The 21,022-nt window shown below is 32.6% G+C and overlaps 1 protein-coding gene across 1 annotated transcript in view; it reads right to left on the bottom strand.

Moving 5' to 3' along the window:
- Positions 1-12,148: 12,148 nt before the first annotated feature.
- LOC131152735 (thioredoxin-like protein YLS8) overlaps positions 12,149-21,022 on the bottom strand; it is a 30,677-nt gene continuing 21,803 nt past the window's right edge. Inside the window, exons 2-3 of the mRNA XM_058104581.1 lie at positions 16,070-16,255; positions 12,149-12,663 (exon numbers count right to left, since the gene is read on the bottom strand). Coding sequence (XP_057960564.1) covers positions 12,355-12,663; positions 16,070-16,189 — 429 coding nt within the window. The 5' untranslated portion in view covers positions 16,190-16,255 and the 3' untranslated portion in view covers positions 12,149-12,354. The remainder of the gene's footprint in view (positions 12,664-16,069; positions 16,256-21,022) is intronic.

The raw sequence follows: 21,022 nt of genomic DNA, 5'->3' as shown, positions 1-21,022 counted from the left end.
TTTTCCTAAAATAAAACCTTATATAAAGATGATAATGATAGAATAAATGTTAAAATCTTTTTGAAAGGATGAGTGAAAAATAAATGAAAATCAAACTTCATCCTAGCATAATCATTGGATATTTAGAAGAGTTAATACCTTCCCTATAGAAGGAACATAAAGGACCCATATGCATCATTTTCATTTCTTTTGAAATATTGAGGCTCTTCATAGAATCACGAACATCATATCTAGTTCTTAAAGGTATATAATTAGATATGGATCGTTCCTAGTTGTGAACACAAAATCATGTCTTAATATATCTTTTCTGATACATGTGTAATCCATAAGGATAGCTATACTAGTTGCATAAAAGAGTAAATTAATCTTTGCTAGTATATTTATTTTAAAAGATTTAAAATGATGGCTTATACTACTAAGCATAATGAAATTAGTCTTTAACTGGTATAAGCAGTTTATTGCATCTAAGCTAGGATTTCAATCAAAAGGGGGAGCATCTAGAATTAAATCACTACCCTATTATGCTCACCAGTATCTTTTAGATTATATCCGTTTTGAATCAAGTGTGACATATGCTTCAATGTAATGTTCTTATTGAAAATCATAATTTGAAACATGTTGATTTGCCACAATCATTTTATTTTTCATATGATTTTGCATGTGATTGCTAAATTTTTTTAGGATCTATATGGTTGTCCTTTCTGGTTATATTTTGGTGTGTGCTTAAATGATAAACCAGAACATTGATGCTTGCTTGTGACTTATTTTAAAGTTTCTTCTTCAGCAATGCATCACCCCCACTACTTCTTGATAATATCATAAGGGGGATATATATTCACATATTTTTTTTTATTAGGCAAGAAATTAACTTTTAAATGATCAACTTTATCTCTTGCTGCTAGTATATAAGTTTCAAAGCATTCATGACTTATGTTCAAAAATTTATATTTTTTGTCATGAAATTTATAAATTTTTGGGACTCTGCTGTTTATGGTCCTCTTGAAGAAGAGGAGATATTTGTTTTTTCCCTTTTGCTAATGACAAAAGGGGGAGATGTTTTATGAGAGCAAAATTAGTTCTTTCTCCCTAAACTTTTCTTACTCAAAATGGAAAATGATAGTTGTACTTAAATGCACAACTTGAAAAATTCTGAAGTCTTTATGCTTGTATGTGAACTTTATTGAATATCATTCTTTTAATGCATATTGTTAGAGGAAACCTTGTTAGGCGAACCTAAATTTTGCTCATGTGTTCGTCATCTTCAAAAAGAGAGAGATTGTTAACTTTTTGAGTCCGATCTCTATTTTGATTATGACAAACCACAGTATCTCATATGTGTGCTATGTGTATGAACAAGTTTACTTTTCTAAGCACGGATGACAGATAAGAAATGGAAGCCGAGAAACACCTAAATAAGCACATCATTTGGCGCAATTCATGATATTGCAAAGGAGTAGAGGATGAAGTTCTTTTATTTTTCCTTCAAGTTATATTGTAAATGTAATAAGTTTTTTATAGTTTGTAATAACTGCATCTCATGCATGATAGGGTTTAATTCTCAAGACCATAGATTGACCTTAGGGATCGGTTAACCAACGTCAAAATTTTGGGGTTAACTCTCAAGGTCATAATTGACCATAGGACGCATCATGACTAAGTCCCTTAAGCCAAAATTGCAAACACATACAAATAGGGATTAAATCATATAAGGTCCAAAGAAGAAGAAAAATGTTCAAGAGACCTCAGTCGACTAAACCATCGACACTATAAACGCCTCAGTAGACCGAACGGCCAGGAGGTCAACTTTTGACTTTGCTCAGCCGACCGAACTTAAATTGAACTAATTGTCCCCAATTGACCAAATGCTTAAAAGTCACATTTCCATTGTCCTCGGGCGACCGGACGTTTAGTTCAAAATCCCCCTCAGGTGACCGAATTATGAAGTTTGGTAAATCGAACGGTTCACCAGTCGACCCAACCATGAACCTTTGGGAAATCGCCTTGGCTTAGCCAACCAGACTCTTCCTCGGGCACCCGAACTCAAAATCTTAACTTTTCTTTGTGTGTCTATTCGGGCAATCGGCCCGAAGAACCGGGCGACCGAAACTCTCGAGTTGCCTTATTTTTACCATGATTAATTAAGGGTAATTGGGGTTAATTTTTAATTAAACCTTTTCAAAATCCCCAATAGGTCCCCAACGGTTAAAATTTAAGGGATATCTATATATACCCCCTCATTTGCCTTGATTAGGAGGTAAATTAGCAAAAGTAATTAGAAAAAATTCTCTCAAATCTTTTATACTTATTTTGCTATATACTCAATATTCCAAGCATATTTTTTATATACTCTTTTATATATTTATTAGAAAATATCATTTCGAAATAAAGAGTTTTTTTTTTTTCTAATTTCCCTAACTTGCAAATCAATTGCAAGGTGTAGGAAGATTTGATTGAGTTATTGTGCGTCATTCAAAATCATTTTCCTTGGCAAAATACTCTCACAATACCTTACGTCTTGAAAATTTTTTTGAGAGTAATTGGTTGTGTGATTTTCCCACAATATTTCACATATAAATATTTGTTTGAGAAAATTGTGTTTTTGGCTTCTGACTCTTGGCATCCTTATTGCCAGATTCGAAAGCTTGAATACTTATTTTGATAAATCTATTGCAAGCTTAAACCCTAAGTATTTTGTGTGAATATATTTGATAAAATATTTGAGTGATACTTGATTAGGGTTTTGAGGTAACCTTGAATATTCACTTGTTGAATATATTATCTTGAATCAAATTTTCAAGATCTCACTTGAGCATTAAATACTATTATTTGTGAGTGCATTGGTTATTGTTTGTACATATCGGTACATATTTGCTTAGTTGAGAAGCATTAGAATTGTACACAATTTTATATTCATTATTGTATTACAGGTGTGGCCTGAGGGGGAGTTGATCTAACCCGTAAGGATCGGTTGTAATTCAGGTGTGGCCTGAAGTGGGTCTTCTCCGTCCCTTTAAGGAGAGGTTGTAAAGGTTGAAGTCAACCCTAGTAATTTGACTTGGTGTTGTAAACGGTGCCGCTCCACCCATTAAGTGAGCAATAGTGGTAATCCTCAAGCTTGCGAGCTGAGGCAAGGACGTAGGCAGTATTGGCCGAACCTTGATAACATATCGTGTGTCTACTTTTAATTTCCAGCACTTTATATTCCTTCACATATATGCTATATTTGATATATGGTGAATGATGTGCATGATTTAATTTTCGCATATTATTTTTTGTCTGCGCAATTGGTGTATGCTTACAAAGACCCTAGGTTGTGTATTACTTATATATGGTTTAACCTACGAAGAAGTTTTAAAATTCTAATTCACACCCCCCCCCCCTCTTGGAAATACACCAATTCCAACATAGCCTTTCATGCCTTTAGCAGTGATGGAGGACTGGTAGCCACCGCAGGGTCGAATCCCAAGCCTCCAAATCTTTACAACCATAGCTCGTAAGGAGTTACTATGCACTACAGAGAAATCTTCTCAAAGAAAGAAGTCAAAATATTCAAGGAAAAGCAGTTTGGTGTCACTTAAAAAATTAGAGAAATGAAAACCAGAAATGAAACCAAAAAAACTCTCCTATTACAAAGATCTTCATTGTCTCCTATGCCTTCATTTTCAATTTTATCTTTAAATTTTATTATAATTTTTCCCTTCAAATTACACTATTTAGTTCTTTTACATTGATTTTTGTTACTCTTTCTCTTCCATTTTTTAATTCCTATGTATGACATTAATACTCTATATTGTGTAGTTAAAATTTCACGTGTACTAACTCAATAATTCTACTATAATAAATTATCTACCCTCCTAATTATTAAAAAAATCTTATTAAAATGTTATTTTGTCCACTCTTAAAAGTAATTGATTGTTCTTATTCCTTCTTAAGTATTATAAGATCATGTGACATAGCTAATTCTACAACCATACCATTGAACTCATTTTAACCTTTATGTCCATGGACTTAATGTATCCTCTAATAACCTTTATTGTCTTTACAAATGTGACCATTCCAATATGCTCTTATGAATATTTTCACACTGAGTAATATGCTTCTTCCCTTTCTTATTCTTCTTTTACTTTTCATCTTAAACTTCTTATGCTACTATTTTTTTTATTAATGTTTAGTTCAGACCAAAGAAGATACACACACACACACACACACACACACATATATATATATATATATGTATATATAGATGCTTCTTCCCTTTCTTATTCTTCTTTTACTTTTCATCATAAACTTCTTATGCTACTATTTTTGTTATTAATGTTTAGTTCAGACCAAAGAAGATACACACACACACACACACACACACACACACACACACATATATATATATATATATATAGAGAGAGAGAGAGAGAGAGAGAGAGAGAGAGAGAGAAAAGTCTTCCATGGTCAAGGATGGGTGATCTTTACACTAAAGAGAAAGAGAGGAGATAAGAGATCAAATCTATTAAGGTCAAAATTGGGAGGATGAAGAAGCAGAGCTGCCCAAGTAATAGTAGTAGAAAGATAGAGAGAGATAGGTAGAGGAAGGAAGCTTAGTCCCTAAGAAATTGGCAGTACTTGCCTTGTGCTACACAATCCCACCCACAAAGCCCACCAAGGGGGTCTTTACCGACCTCAAGCGATCAGGGGTAATCTTCATATGCTATAAAATCTCCCAATAAGCAAATCCATTGAGCTCCTATTGTCAACCAAGACCTTCTTTATGTCACAATTAGCAATGTTTATGGTAATCACCAAGGCATTATCTTGATGTTGTTGTTGGACTCTGAGATCTTTATTCGAGAAACAAATTATCATCATGGCATGGACAAGGTCCATCCTCATACTTTTAGTGTTCATTGGTATGGCTAGTTCTTAGGGTAAGACCTTCCAAGCTGAGGTTGAGTCTACCCCACCCCACCCCCCCCCGGCCCCCAAGCCCCAAACATCACATGGGTAAGTGATAACCATAACAATGCAATCCTTTTTGTGGGACTTCTCTTAAGTTGTGGCCCGAATAAACTAGGATAGAACCCATATTGAATAAAGCTTCAGTTATATCTCTAAGGTGTATATAATCTTTTACACCATGCCCTAGTCTAGGTGTAATTGAAAATACCAATATAAGCATTTGCTATGGATCCTAGGTTTTACTAGACAAAGCCAATGTATTTTAGGTTATTACACATCTATATGAGGATCTAGTGCAAGGAGGTGTTGAAGAGAGTGAAGGGAAAGTTTTTTTTTTTTTGTCTCTGGAGCCTGGTCCTTGATAAGGGACCTTGTATCATCATTCCATTCCTTCTTCTAGGTTGGTGCTAGTTTCTTGGTAACTTCTTTAATAGTGCAAAGCTGAACTTTATGAAGGGATTAACTCACGCATTAGTTGGTGACAACCAATCCATTTAGCACTTTAAAATTGAAGTGCTTAAGATAATACCTCAGGTATTCTGTAGGATTTTTGTGAATCTTCATAGGGCTCAATGAAGCTTCCTCTTGCATCAGCTACTTATAAAATGTCTCATTAATTGGTAGCTAAAATCTTGAAGGTGGATAATGGCCCCAATTTCAAGCCCAAATACCATGTCTAGGCAATGGCCTCCCACTATCCTATAACTATTGGTTTACATGCAATATGTTTGTACTCCCATGCATCACTTATATTTTACCCGTCAACAAGATTTGCATTTATAAGCAACTTTGTGAAGCAAACTTTTGACATCTTTATTCATCACTTATGTTGTAAGTAATTTCAATTACATATATAATTTCTTTTGATGTAACTTATTCTTTTATGATCAGTGAGTTATACTGTGTCTTAAATTATAAATCTTCATATTAAATAAAATAAAAACCTACATTTCAAATTATAATTTTTTGTACATTAAATAAGATGAGGAAGTAAGCTAATAGCTATTTTTTATACTAAGAGAAGCCTTGTTGTGTTGTAAACAAATGGGTGATACATTTTACCCTAAAGCATAAGTTAGTCCTTCATTAAAATTACCATATCGTTGTTGCATGTATTATCATGTGACATAGAATTTTGGTTTTAATATTTCTATTTTCATCTTACTATTTTTTTTAACCAAATTCCTTAGTCTAATACATTCTAAACATTGTAGAGGTAACTGTAGAAAATAGAAAAGAGTTCTAAAGAAAACCAACATGAGTGTAAAGTTTATACATATTCGGTAACTATAATATAACATCATATTAAATTCTTATCTTCATGAATTCATCATGCTATTTGTTCATCAACGAAGTCAGAACCTTTATCAAATTCTAATGATTGCTAAAAGCAATGGACTGGAAGGCTTGGCAAGTGATTGCTAAAGGAAGTGGCGCACAAATTTTTGAAAATGATTTTAACTTGACAAATTCTAATGCCATGCATATGCTATACTGTGCCTTAGAGTCGAACATTTTTCTTGACATTATGGCTTGTAAAAGTGCACAGGAAATATGGGATAAGTTAGAAAAGAAATATGGGGAGCCCAAAGAGAAGGAGATAACTCCTCCGAATGCTCCAACCTCAAATGATCAGAAGGAGGTAAATCATGAGTTAGTAATATCAATAGACACTAAGGTATATGATTCTTACTCTGCCTCATTTTTTTATTCGTGCAATAATTCATGTGATGATTCTTATACTGAAGCTTATGATATATCGTATGTTGAATCATCAGTTGCCTCTAATGATTGCTTTGATGATAATGCATGTATTGATTCATACTATGATTGTTGTGATATCTCTTGTAATGAGTCATGCAATAATTTTATTGATGAAAGCATGTCTTCTAACAAAGAACTTAATTGTGTTCTATTTAAAATTCATAAATTTCTAGTTAGGATGTCTAATCATAAAATCTTCCTGAGAAATAAAAATAAAAAGGTGGTAAAACAATTAAATAAATTAAAAGAATATCATGCCATTCCAGAGAAGAAGAAGATTAAGAAAATATTGAAAATTATCTCTCTAGAAGGAGAAATAGAAGATGATAAACCCTTAGAAATTAAAAGAAATAAATCTTTGAAAAATGGCTCATTTTTTAAATCTCATTGTCATATGTATGCCACATCTAGAGTAAATAAGCAAAATTGTTCACAGACATATAAAGCTTGCTTATTTAGTGAAATGAAAGGGCACGTTAGCTTTAATTGTCTACTTAAAAGTGCCAGAGGCTTGGATAGAGAGATGATGTGGGTGATCATGAAAGCAAAACCCATAGGACCAAAGGAAGATTGGGATCCAGTAGAAAGTACAAAATTATTTTATTCCTTCTTAGATCCTAGGATTAGGTTTAGGAGTTGTGATGATTGTAGGATTAGGGAGTGGTTTGGGGTTAAAATATAAAAATCTAGTATTTGCATCCACTTCCAATTGGACATGGCATCTTTGTCAGGTAATTCATTCTAAATGCTTAACTCATACTTAAATATAACACCTTAAGTTAAGTCACAGTTGTCCATTGCACAAACTTGAGCTTTAGGGATTCATCTTACATCATTTTACCCTAAACTCAATTTTAAATACAAAATCCTAAATCAAAACTTAGTCATCACTCAGGTCATAAGCACTGATTTTCAAATATCCCTATTCTACGAGTGCTTATTTAAAGGACTTTACTTTTCAATCAAAATAGAGGTCATCCACTAATGCGTTTAAGCTTTTCACTCAATTAAACTTGAATTATCCCTTCGTGCTTGAAATATAAAAATCCTCTAATTTTTGTTTATCTCGTCCATAGGAAATCTTTTCCATACCACGATCACATCAAGTAGAGATTTTGTGTATTCCTTGGTTCGTATCCTTGCTCCAAATAGTAATTATATCTAAAGGATACATACCACTGTCCAAAGAGTTGTATTCAAAAATTCATGCACTCCTAGACGCTCTTTGCTTAAACCTAGACACTATTACGAAGCACGAAAATATTTTGGAAAATGTCCACTCATTCTAAATGCTCTTCTAAACTTAATGATAATTTAATTGTTAAGAGTATTTATCCTATCTCGCGTCATAAGCTCTCAAAATGTTAAATCAAATCTCTTAAATCTTCAAATAATGTTGAATGGCTAAAGTAGTTGCCCTAGGTTTCAAATCTAGATGATGGAATGAAAATTCAAAGAGACCTATGCACATGCAATTAAAGTTAAAGTCATCCAACCTTGCGCCTCTCACGAATTGAGATTCTCAAGAAAAGAGGTTATATAGGCTTCGTACATTGAAAGAATATTGATTGTGACTTTTTGATCTGTTAAAGCCTATGCATTCAAAGCCAAGCTCAAATTATTGAAAATCTTATAACTCTTGGCTAAAGAACTAGAAAATGAAAAAGGCATTAAATGAGTTGAGTGCATAACTCAGGGGGAGCTTTTATTCTTCATGTTTATATAAATTGAAATGCTCTCTTAATATCATACATTTTATGCTCATATGCCTTTATGAAATCAGCATTGTAGTCTACTATCCATAATGTACTGAATGATTAAATTTCCTTAATGGATAGATTATTTTTTGTTAATTGATAATTGCTACTTGATTGCATGCTTAATCTAGAATGCATCATGCATGGCGAATGCAGTGGATGAGAATTGTATGATGTTAGTGGATTATAGGTCATTGCATGCTCGAATTGTTTTATCTATTGAAAACAACCACATTTTCAAGTATAGTTTTATGAGAAAATGTCCAATTTACAGACGGTATGCTGCCGAAATTTTGACAAGATTTTTCCTAAAATAAAACCTTGTACAAAGATGATTATGATAGAATAAATGTTAAAATATTTTTGAAAAGATGAGTGAAAATTAAATGAAAATCAAACTTCATCCTGGCATAATCATCGGATATTTAGAGGAGCTAAATACCTTCCCTATAGAAAGAACATAAAGGATCTATATGCATCATTTTCATTTCTTTTGAAATATTAAGGCTCTTCAAAGAATCACGAACATAATATCCAGCTCTTAAAGCTATATAATTAGATATGGATCGTTCCTAGTTGTGAACACAAAATCATGCCCTAATATATCTTTTCCGATGCATGTGTAATATTTATTTTAAAAGATTTAAATGATGGTTTATACTACTAAGCATAATGAAATTAGTCTTTAACTGGTATAAGTAGTTTATTGCATCTAAGTTAGGATTCCAATCAAAAGGGGGAGCCTTTAGAATTAAATCACTAACTTGTTATGCTTACCAATATCTTTTAGCTTAAATCCATTTTGAATCAAGTGTGGCATGTGCTTCAATGTAATATTCTTATTGAAAATCATAATTTGAGATGTGTTGGTTTGCCACAGTCATTTGATTTGTCATATGATATTGCATGTGATTGATAAATTTTTAGGATCTATATGGTTGTTTTTTCTCGTTATATTTTGGTTTGTGCTTAAAAAATATATGTAAATAATTTTTTGTACATTAACTAAGATAAGGAAGTAAGCTAATGGGCATTTTTTTTATACGAAGAGAAGCCTTGTTGTGTCGCAAACACATGGGTGATACATTTTACCCTAGAACATGAGTTAGTTGAGTTCCTTCATAAAAATTACCGTATTGTTGCTGCATTTACTATCCTGTGACATAGAATTTTGGTTTTAATATTTTTATTTTCATTTTACTATTTTTTTAACCAAATTCCTTAGTCTAATACATTTTTAAACATTGTAGAGGTAATTGTAGAAAATAGAAAAGAGTTCTAAAGAAAATCAACATGAGTGTAAAGTTTATACATATTCGGCAACTATAATATAACATCATATTAAATTCTTATCTTCATGAATTCATCATACTATTTGTTCATTAACAAAGTCAAAACCTTTTATTAAATTCAAATAAAACTCTTGTTGATTTTGTCCCTAATACAACTACAACGAAAGTATTTGAGCAAAAGATACTGACCTCTCTTGAAATTTTAAAAATTCCAAGGACCTTCTTGAGGTTTTAAGAATTCCAAGAACATCCTCCAAGGTTTGCAAAAAAGACATAAACCTTCTTTTGTATTTTGCAAAAAGATAAGTTTTTTAAGGGAGGTCTATGTTTTTTTGGCAAACCTTGAGCAAGGTATGTGATATTTTTGAAATTTTAGGGAAAGTTTGTGCCATTTTTGAAATCTCAAGGAAGTCCCTTTATTTTTTCCAAATCTCAGGAAAGGTGAATGCTTTTTTTCAAAAAATATTTGTATATAATTATTTATCCTTGTAGTAAGATGTAATCCTTCAATTGTATGTGATGAAAATTACATACATAAAACTTAAATCCTCCTAAATAAAACCATAGAGTGTAATGTACTATTTTTGGAGAATAAAATTGTCTCTCCTTTAACGCGTTGTATTCGTAAAGTAAAATACAGTTGGGATGAAATGATAAAAATTATTCGACAATATAATAGTTGAATAATTAATATTATTCTAACTTTTGCCTTCGATTCAATGCTAGTTTTATGTAAGACATCAATGCATGAAAAAATGCATAGACATCAAGGGGTCCATAGCTCAGTGGTAAAGCATTTGACTGCAGATCAAGAGGTCACCAGTTCAAACCCGATCCTTTCTACCAGTTCTATGCCCCCACGGGCATGGAGCGTTGAAAAGGCATCAGCACGTAAGAAGGAGTATCGGGGGTTCAATTCTAAGTAGATACACTCACGAAGCCAGTGGTACCTGTGGATTGTGAGAATTTACTCCGTAAGCCAGTGGGGACCGTGGATGGTGAGAGTTATTTGTGAGCCAGCGGGGATCATGGATGGTAATGGAAATGTGTCCCGGGGGTTAGGTTAACTGAACATCCAACTGATGCATGGAAGTCGTATCTGCATTCTGGACTTTACCTAATCAGCGAGACCTAGGGGGAGGACGCTCATCCGTAGGTTTGGTGTCACACCAAGGGGTCCAAAGGACTTGTTGGTGGCTGGAGTTTCTATGTAATAAAAAAAAAAAATGCATAGACTTTGATAATGCGTGATTCATTTTTTAAATTTCAGCCTAAACAGGATGTTACTAGACTCTCTTGCAGCAAAAATATTTCCAGCATTTTTACTATAATGTTAAATAGTGTCAAAATTTAAGAGTATTATGAGAATATTTTTAATACCACCACTAAGATTTTTAAGTATAACTTGTGATGCACATGCTCATATTAATTTAGATATAAATAATAATAAAATTATATGACGATATTTTGTACAAAATAATGGTGTTCAATTAATGTACACATATGAAGGTATTTGAACATTTAGTTGGATAACCTTCAGAATTGCTAGACAAAGATCAATCTAAAGAATAAGAAAACAAAACATTAATTGCAATAGTAGATTCTCTTCATAAAAATCTTATAAGAGAACAAAAAATCTCAAGTCTTGTTTTGTTATAAGAAAAAATATATATTTCTTGAAACATACAACTTAACTGTGATATTTTCTTTCCTAGAGATTTTCCTTTTACAGATTTTAAATTTTTATAAGAACAATATTTAGGAAGCAAAGCTGGAACTCCTTTCTGGAAATAAAAAAAAAAATAACATTTGGACACAACAATTCTCCCTCGATGTTATTATGAAAATTACTATTTATCACAAGTCGAAAATGTCACAAGGTAAATTAATGGTAACATCAAGTGGGCATGGACCCTATTACTAATGTCTCCCCTCTCCCAACACCCCAGTTGCTCACCCACGCGTAAAAAACATAATTAATTAATACATGATAAGATTAGTAGATTCACAAAGCAATCACCTTTCTGCAGAACCCTTCCCACAACTCACCTCCAAACACAAGCTTCATAATATTCATTCCCTACCCCAAAGAAAGTTTAAAAATAAAAAATAATAATAAAATAAAAGAAAGAAGCACAACCCAAGTTAATCTAACATTCATTACTATCTAGCAATGCCACCATGTACGGCTTGAATAATCATGCAAAGTAACAAAGTCAAAAGGTAAGAGGAAACTATGAAACCTTTAAAAAAAAAAGGTTTGGGTAGAAGGGGAATGAGAGAGGTGTGGATCATGGTGGCATGCTAAATTTTAATGACTGCCATAAATTCCTTTTATAAGCAGTACTGAGTTCAAATGTAGAAATAAAAAGTACGGAGAAGAAATGGGAGAAAAGCCCAATACTCAGATTTCAATTATAGAAGCAGTTTAGTTTATGACAAGAACCAATAATTCTTACCAACACAGGGAAAAGGGATAGAACAAGAGATATCAATCTACAAACCAATAGTACAGTTTAACCAACCCATTTGCGGCAAAAGATGTTCAAGGATTGGAAACATTTCCAATCAAATGCATCTTTTCTAAGGACTCAGTAACGGTATTTGGTGGAGTAGTCTTTGGGTGCGATCACTAGACCACGGCCCTTCCTAGCTCCACGATAAACAGTCTCAATAATGTCAATAAATTCCTGCTTGTCCTTGAGAGCCCAATTAATTTTGTTGTTGTTTCCCGTGCCAAGGTCAATCATAATGTGCTTGTTTCGAAAGAAAAACATGACTGTGGATGGATCATACAACTCATACATGGTGTTGAAATCAGGAACCTCTGTGATGTCCACCAAGTATAGCACAGCAAAGTTCTTTATTGTCTCCGCAACCGATGCTAGCACTTCATCCATCTAGCATCATAAACAAATAAATTAATAAGTAATTCATGTCGTAGCATATAAAATTGAAAACAAAACAGTGACTTCTCAGATTAAGGAGCAAATGCAACAAAAACAACATTTTGACATGCACCAATCCGATCAATTGCAAGTTGCAGCTGAGGGAAATTTTCATTCTTGTCTTCTCTTGTCTAGGAGAATATGAATGATAAGAAAGCTTTATCAAAGTGAAAAAATTGACTTAGGTATTGCTTGGAAGCATGTATTTTGGAACTTGGATTTGGATTTGTTTGTATTTAGAATAAACTCAATACAATTTTGTACAAAGTTTTATCTAAACTCACACAAATCCAAACAAAATATTTGAATTCCACACTTCCACACAAATGGTTATTATATTTATATTTAAGAGATTTTTCTTCCTTGAAAATCAGGTCATTCGTTGACAAGATTATTAGTATTCATGTATACAAACATATTTTTAAGGGAAAGGCCAGCCTTAGAAACAAAACTACTACTATAAAATATTAAGCCAGTCTGCTACATCCAAAAGGTTAAAACCACCGACTAAATATTGCTGAAATCCCACACATCGAAGCTTTTCAAGGCACATGATTCATCAATGCTTAATGGGATAGGGGACTGCAAAGTCGAATATAAGATCCACCAACTTGATTACATTGAATATAACAAACTGGGGAAGCAAGTCCTCAAAAGCCTCGATTGCATCCCAATAAAAACCAACACTTGAACCACCTCCAATGGAAGCCAACATTACAAATGAATAGGGGGGATTTTTTTCCCCAATATAGAAGTCAACCTTGAGATCAAAAGAAAATAAGAAAGAAAATAAAAGTCTTAGATTGTGCACATTTACCAATTATCTTTCAGATGAGGTGAAGGGATTTCCAAGGATAGTGAAACGGGTTGGTTCCTTGTCAGTACTCTGCATCTCCAATCCTCACGCTGTCCATTTCCAAGTCTGAGTCATCTTCAGCAAATGACATCGATGCTTGTGTTCTTTGCTATAGAACACGCTTTCTTATGGGTGCAATGCTCAAAAGAATAGCATCGTGAGGTTGGAGGTTTGTGGAAGATTTAACCTTAAACACTTCTTAATGAACTTTGCAATTAGAAGAACAACATCAAGTGGTAAAGAGTTTTTCTGGCAAGAAAACAAAATCTTTTGACCTTGTGGTTCAAGAGAATACAAAGGACGTGCTGGAAGTAACCAAGCATGGGAGGAATCACAGAATATCAATTTTGTGCATGAGTTCTGTTTAAAAGGGGATCCGAACACAAGGGTACACGGAGGGAGGAAGAATTATACAATTCTAATAGTAGGATGGCATGTCAAATCAAAATTGGAGCATCCAACTTCTGTCATAAATAAAGAGGAGGTAGGATGAGATTAGCAATTTACAAGAAGGTTTTGAGGTAGAAGGATGGTGAAAGCTCCTTTTGTGCCTCAAAGAGCTAAGTGCTGCTTTGGAGATTCCAGCTTACAATAAAAGCTTGAAGGATGGGGATAGTGTATCACTTAGTAGGACAAAAATAGATGGATTGAAAAGTTGTGTGATCTGTCAAAGCAAGCCTTTTCCTTTACTTGTGGATGAGGAACTGCTTGCAATTTTCTCGGCTAGTCTTAGGCTGCTTCAAGCATGTGGTTTGAAGCCTACAACAGTATAAGCTCAATCCCACCAACTAGTAATTTTGGCATAGAAACGAGACTATTAGGATTTGGATATTCCCCAAATAGTGAGAATTTGGATTTGCATTTCAGACCACATGTCCAATGATACTTCTACCACCAATCTATTGAAGAAGCTAAGGAGCTTTATTAGCGAACAAAGTTTTCTTTGCAAGGAAAATTGAGAATATAAAATAAATGACATGCCTCCTAACACGTATGAATTCTAAAGCATCACAAACCAGTTGCCTGCAATGATGTTGGCCCTAGAAAATGAACTGCAAATTCTCTATTGTTGAGTTCTTTGCCTAAAAGTAAGACAGTGGTGTTAGCCAAAAATTAAGAATTGGGTGGTGGCCTTGCTTTTGAGTATGGTTATTAACAACCTTACATAATGAAAGGAGAAATGCAACGAGTATAGAAAATGCACCTTGTCATGAAGAGTAGAGGAAAAAGGAAAACAAGGCTCAAACAAACATGAATCCAAGGATCATGACAAATTTAGAAACAGGCCAGAGTCAACAAGCAAAGAAATCCCACCAACAGAAGTTGCCCAGAATCCAAAACCCAAAATCTATGATTTGATCCACTAAAAAACAAAAGGATTCCGATGCATTTAGCAAAATGAAAAGGTTCAGGAAAAAAAACCTACTACAAATCATTCAAAAAATGAATACTTTGCATCCCCATTATTCATATGGTGGAGTTTTTTTAGTGTACCTTGTAGTTTTTCCTTGAGAGGATTTTCATGGAAAATTTGTGTTTTGTGTTGCATTATTCATTCTTATTACTGCAGCCTTGGGATTTATGTGTTGTTGGATATTTTTCCTGAATTTCCACATTCTTTTATTTGCATGTTATTTTTTTTGTATCATGATTGCAAATTTTCTTCTAATTGGGCTTTCAGAAAAATAGAATAAAAATAACATTTTCTCCAATTGTTTCAATTAAATGAAGTCTAATTACTCTACATGCAGAACCCCACTAGTTTTGCAATGTCATGTAATTGAGGAAAATATTAACAAAGATAGCATAGTTTAGTTATAGTGAAGTAAGAAAATATTGCCATTTTTCACATGTTGGGACCATTTATTGCAGTGTGTCCCTCCAACAAGAGGTGGCTTTTTTAAGTGGTAAATGCATGACAACATGCATGTATGCAACAAACAAAGGGTATTGAAAATTTTGAATCAACAATGCAACAAAACTAGATGGAAAATCTACATCATACTGATTAATCATCTGAAACTCCAGCTAGTGAAGTAAACAAGCGAACGCACCACATTAACCATGCATAACCTTCTTTTTACAAAAGGAAACAATTTATAGGTTCTCTACTATATAAATAGGGCTTGCGCACGAACAGAGTAACTACAGATCTGTCTTGTGGCTTGATAGATCATGTTTGGATTTCAGAAATCAGTTCATTCTTCTAAGCAGCTTATTACTCGAAATACCAAAATGAAATCAGGGAGAAGAAATTATTAGGAAATATCCAGGAGATGTTGGGGTTTAAACATTCTATGAAAAATACAGCTCTGATGCTAAAAATTCAGAAAATAATTCAAGAAGAGCTCCAGCTATGAGTCATTCAAACTAGTGATATTAAAGAGTTTGTAAACAAAAATTTAGAAGAACAAAGAACAAATGAAGATACAACAAAAAATAAATATAAAAATTAACCAAAAAAATATTTACACATAGAAAGACAGAGAGGAAATGGTATACCTGCATACAGGTTTCATCCCAGTCGTGGCCGAATCGGATGACTACAAGACGTTCTTCCTCAGCTAGGATGGCTTGATCCACGGCCCATCCAGAGTGCAGGTGAGGCAACAGATACGACATCTCTCACAGCAAAAACTTGACAAGACAAAAGGTCAGCTCCAGTTACTAGGCTTTGGAGCCCTTGCCCTGCCAGAAAGCATAACGTATGCTCATTAGCAATGCATTGACACTAGTGTACCCAATAACCTGCGCAGTGTGCACTACCAATTCCTTCCCCCACCACCACCATTCCGAATATGATATGGTGCTTTTCTGGAGCATACACAAATTATGACTCAACCCTAATGTGTGGGACTTCAAAAGGTGCCTCATGAGAATCATGAACTTTAGGGAGCATTTGGTTCACAGAATTTAATACTCTAATAAATTACTGGAATCTAAAACTTCGGTAATCAAATTACCATCTCCGTATGGTTTATGCATTTCCTTCATTCAGGTACAATAACATCAAATTCCTAGAAATGTAATATTCCTAAGTTTGGTTTGACACAAATTTTTTTTTTGAAAAATAATGCTAATTTTATTCTATTTTCCAAACCTACCCGAATACACTATATAACAAGAATAAAATATTCATGCCCAAATACGCCATATAACAAGAATGCAATATTACTAGTCTTGATTTAACCAGCATAAACATCTAGATAAAATAACTGCAATATTAAAATACCAAAAAAATTCGAACTTCAAAAATATACCTGCCCAACATTCAATGCTAATGGAAATTATAAACACACACACACACAAACGCACACACATATTAAATAAAAGTAGTTTAAATTTTTAACTAAAAATATTAATGCTTATACAATGTAACAACACAACAATATATCTTGTGTGTGTCCTGAAATCACTCACAAGCTAAATGTTCGTATCAAAATCTAAAAGTTCCTTGAAGTCAAATAATATATATTGTGAGTATCCGCACTCATAGTATCTTTGACTCCAAAATTTTATCCTCAGGCAGGCGGTCTGTAGAAGCTTATCATACACTTTCATCCTTTTTTGACTTGCTCGACATACTTGATTTGGTGGAAGTTGTAGCAAAATTATGAATAGCACTTGTAGATACATCTATGTTATTCAAGGCACCTCCCACTTCCCCACTTATTTCCTTCTCACCTTTGACTTCCTCCCTTTCCGTATTTTCTACATGATCAACAGGACCTTCTACATCAAGTCCATTTGCTCTATCTTTCCAAAGAACGAGAGCATGATCATCATAGTGAGAAAAACATATTTTCCTCGAACCAGTAGGTAGAGGTTTGCTTTACAATCTCAAATGCATTGAAATACATTAGATAAACAAAACAAAGTACGAATAGTGTAAATCATTTTGTAGACATAAGTATCCTTGTCTTTTAAAATTAAGACAAAAAAGTGGTAAGGAAACAAATTTCTTACTATATATAAAAATATGAATAATGGCCCATGATCCTATAAATTGGCGGAAAAGGATTCATATAGCCGACCCCACCTAGTGGGACTTAAGGCTTAGTTTTGTTGTTGTTGTTGTTGTATATAAAAATATAAATAATGAAAAATCAATTTGAAGACAAAAGTATACTGCTTTAAAAGTAAGACTAAATATTTTAAACAGAAATAAATTTTTATACTATATATAGAAGTGTAAATTGTGTAATTTATTTTTGTGCAAAAAAATATTCTTTCTTTTAAAAAGTAAGATAAAATATTCTTAAAAGAAGTAAGTTGTTCCAATATAAAGTAATGCAACCAAAATTAAATAAAATTACATTTCAAATGTCTATTGAGTTATTTTTTGAACATAAAAGGGGAAAAATTTTGGTTAAAAAATAAAACAAACTATGATAGTGTATGGGACCATAGATTTTGGACCTCAGAATTGCATGGATTAAAATAAAAAATAAAAAATTAATTAATTAATTTTTAAAAAAAAAAACCTCAATACAATTTTATAACATGTTTTGCCCAAATCTATATAAATCCAAATCCAAGGTTCAAATTTCATACTCAAACAAAAGTTAAAAATATATCGATACTTTTAATTAATAAAAGTACAAATAAGATAAATAATTTTATGAAAAAGAATATATTTGTATTTTTAAAATAAGACAATATTTCCAAAAGAAACAAGTTGCTATAATGTATGAAGTAATTCAACCAAAATTAAATAAAAATATGTTTCAAATGTCTGTTAAATTATTTTTTGAAAATAAAAGACAAAAAAAATCATTTGATTAAAAAATAAAACATACTAAGACTGTGTCTGATATCATGGATGAAAAGCGAAAGATTTGCATAGATTCAAAAGAAAATACAATTTTATACTACGTTTTGCCAATATACATATCCAAGTCCAATATCCACATTACGTACTCTCATACAAAGGTTGACAATATATCGATACTTTAAACTAATAAAAGCACAAATAAGATAAATCATTTTATGAAAAGAAGTATCTTTATATTTTGAAGGACAAAAGACACTAACCTCCTCTGAGATTTCAAAAATTTTATGGACGTCCCTTGAGGTTTCGAAATTTCCACATATCCTCACCTAACATTTGATTTTTGGGACATTTACACCCTTCAAAACTTTTGTCTTTTTACAAAATGGAAGGGAAGGTCAATATCTTTTTGACAAACATCAAGGAAGGTTTGTAGAATTCTTGAAACCTCAGGAGAGGTCCCTAGAATTTTTGATACCTCAGAGGAGGTCAATGTCTTTTCGTCAAATCTCAAGAGAGGTCAATGCCTTTTACCCTAGCATAGAAGTAAGACAAAATATTCCTAAAAGAAAGTAAACTCAACTAAAAATTTTGATAAACTTACATTCACAAAATCTAATTTGGTTATGTTAAAATTTTCAAACTTAAAAAACATATCCTCAAGCAAAATACATAAATTTCTTTTAACACTTTCTAAAATTATTGTAAAATGTGTAACATCAATTAAATAAATTAAATAACATTATAATTTTATAAAAAATTTACAAATAAAATTATAGACCAAGAGGTACCCACTAATAATAAAAATGTTCTACAGCTGTAGAAAAACAATAGATAAAATAATTTATATTTCTTAACTTCAGCTGTAGAACATTTTTTCTCCTCCTTTTTCATTGCATTTTTTTTTTTTTTTCATGTTAATGGGAAATTTATTCAACTAAAACAACATACAAAAATCACACAAGGCAACACTGAGCTGAGAAAATTAAATCTAAGGTGACTTAAACCCAAAAAGTCAAGAAATCTCATGATTCTCATCCTTTTTTGATAATTTATTTTTCAGCAAACAATTATATTAAAAGAACTCCAATAACAACATAAGTTTTACAGATAAATTTCTCTGCCATTTTTCTATAAGCCCACAAAGACCAAGAAAGGACTTCCATGACAGAGGGGTTAATGGTTAACCCATGCTATGCCTTATTATAAATATAAGGTTTAGAATATATACATATATAGATTCAGCAGCCTCCAAAAACATGTTAACTTCAGCTGTAGAACATTTTTTTCTCTTTCTTTTTATATTTCATTCATTTTCATGTAAATTGGAAATTTATTCAACCAAAAAAACATACAAGAATCACACAAGGCAATACTAAGCTAAGAAAACTAAATCTAAGTGACTTAAACCCAGACAGTCAACGAAATCTCACAATTCTGATCCGTTTTTTTTCTATAATTTATTTTTCAGCAAACAATTATGTTAAAAGATCTCCAATAACAATGTAAGTTTCACAAATCAATTTCTCTGCCTTTTTTCTGTAAGCCCACAAAGACCAAACGGAGGAGTTCCATGACAGAGGGGTCAACAGTTAACCCATGCTATGCCTTACTACAATGGCCCATGGGTTCAACAAGATATAACACACTCTAAATGCAAAAGAGTGAAAGTAACCTAAAAAGCAATAATCTTTTTTAAGGTCATCTAGGAATGAATTTTTACTTTTGTCTCACTCTTTAATTGTTTAAAATATCAAGGTTTTCCACTTATTCCTGCTGTTAATGCTCCCATAGGCATCCATTTGGACTTTTAATATGTTCCTACAAATGCACAAAAATCCACATTGGTGGCAGGTTTGCTCATATTCATATAATGAGACATATTTTGATCTAACAGACACTGTGCCAAGGCCAGGCTTGGAATCCATTCCTGAGTATTGTAAATTAACCATAATCAAAGAACTCACATCCCCTATATATTCCTGTTCAACTTAAAACCTCAATGTTAAGAGGAGTTGAATCAGCTATGGTGGCGGATTTGGGAATTGGAACTGCTCTTGAAATTAGGAAATTAAGGGGAAAATATGAAGAAATTGTATCATGAATCTCATACAAAAAATAAAAAAGGATGAAAAGAGTCAAAATTCAAAATTGAGAAGTTATAATTATTCAAAAATAACAAAGCAAGCATTTATCATATGACCAAATAAGAACTAGAATAAAAAAACATGCATACACACACACACATACACAAAATAAATGATCAATTGCCAACCTCAAATTTTCAAACGCCAACTTCGCCTTACACATCAATCACAAATTCGTATTAAGTTATAAACTCTTCATGCTAGCTATAACCTCTTTCCTTGAAGAGGTTTTTGAGGCATGAAAATCAGAGCTGGCAATAGTTATTACCAAGAAAATGGTATTAAAACCAATTGTTTTGAAGACTAATTGCCAGGAAAAAGTTATCATAATCAAGGTTGTCAGAATCGGCATTCTACGTAGGATCGTTGGAGGGGTCTGCAGGATTGGATCATAGAATCAGATCAAGAATCGTAAGATTCTACTTTCAGTGTAAAAAAAATATTTAAAATAAATGAATATGGAATTTTATGACAATTCTTAAGACTATAAGCTTAATTTATAAGTCGATTAATAAGCTTAGTTAAAAAATATTTTAA

Source organism: Malania oleifera, chromosome 4 (genome assembly GCF_029873635.1).
Source record: "Malania oleifera isolate guangnan ecotype guangnan chromosome 4, ASM2987363v1, whole genome shotgun sequence".
NCBI lineage: Eukaryota > Viridiplantae > Streptophyta > Magnoliopsida > Santalales > Ximeniaceae > Malania > Malania oleifera.
This window is presented reverse-complemented; position numbering and strand designations above follow the sequence as displayed.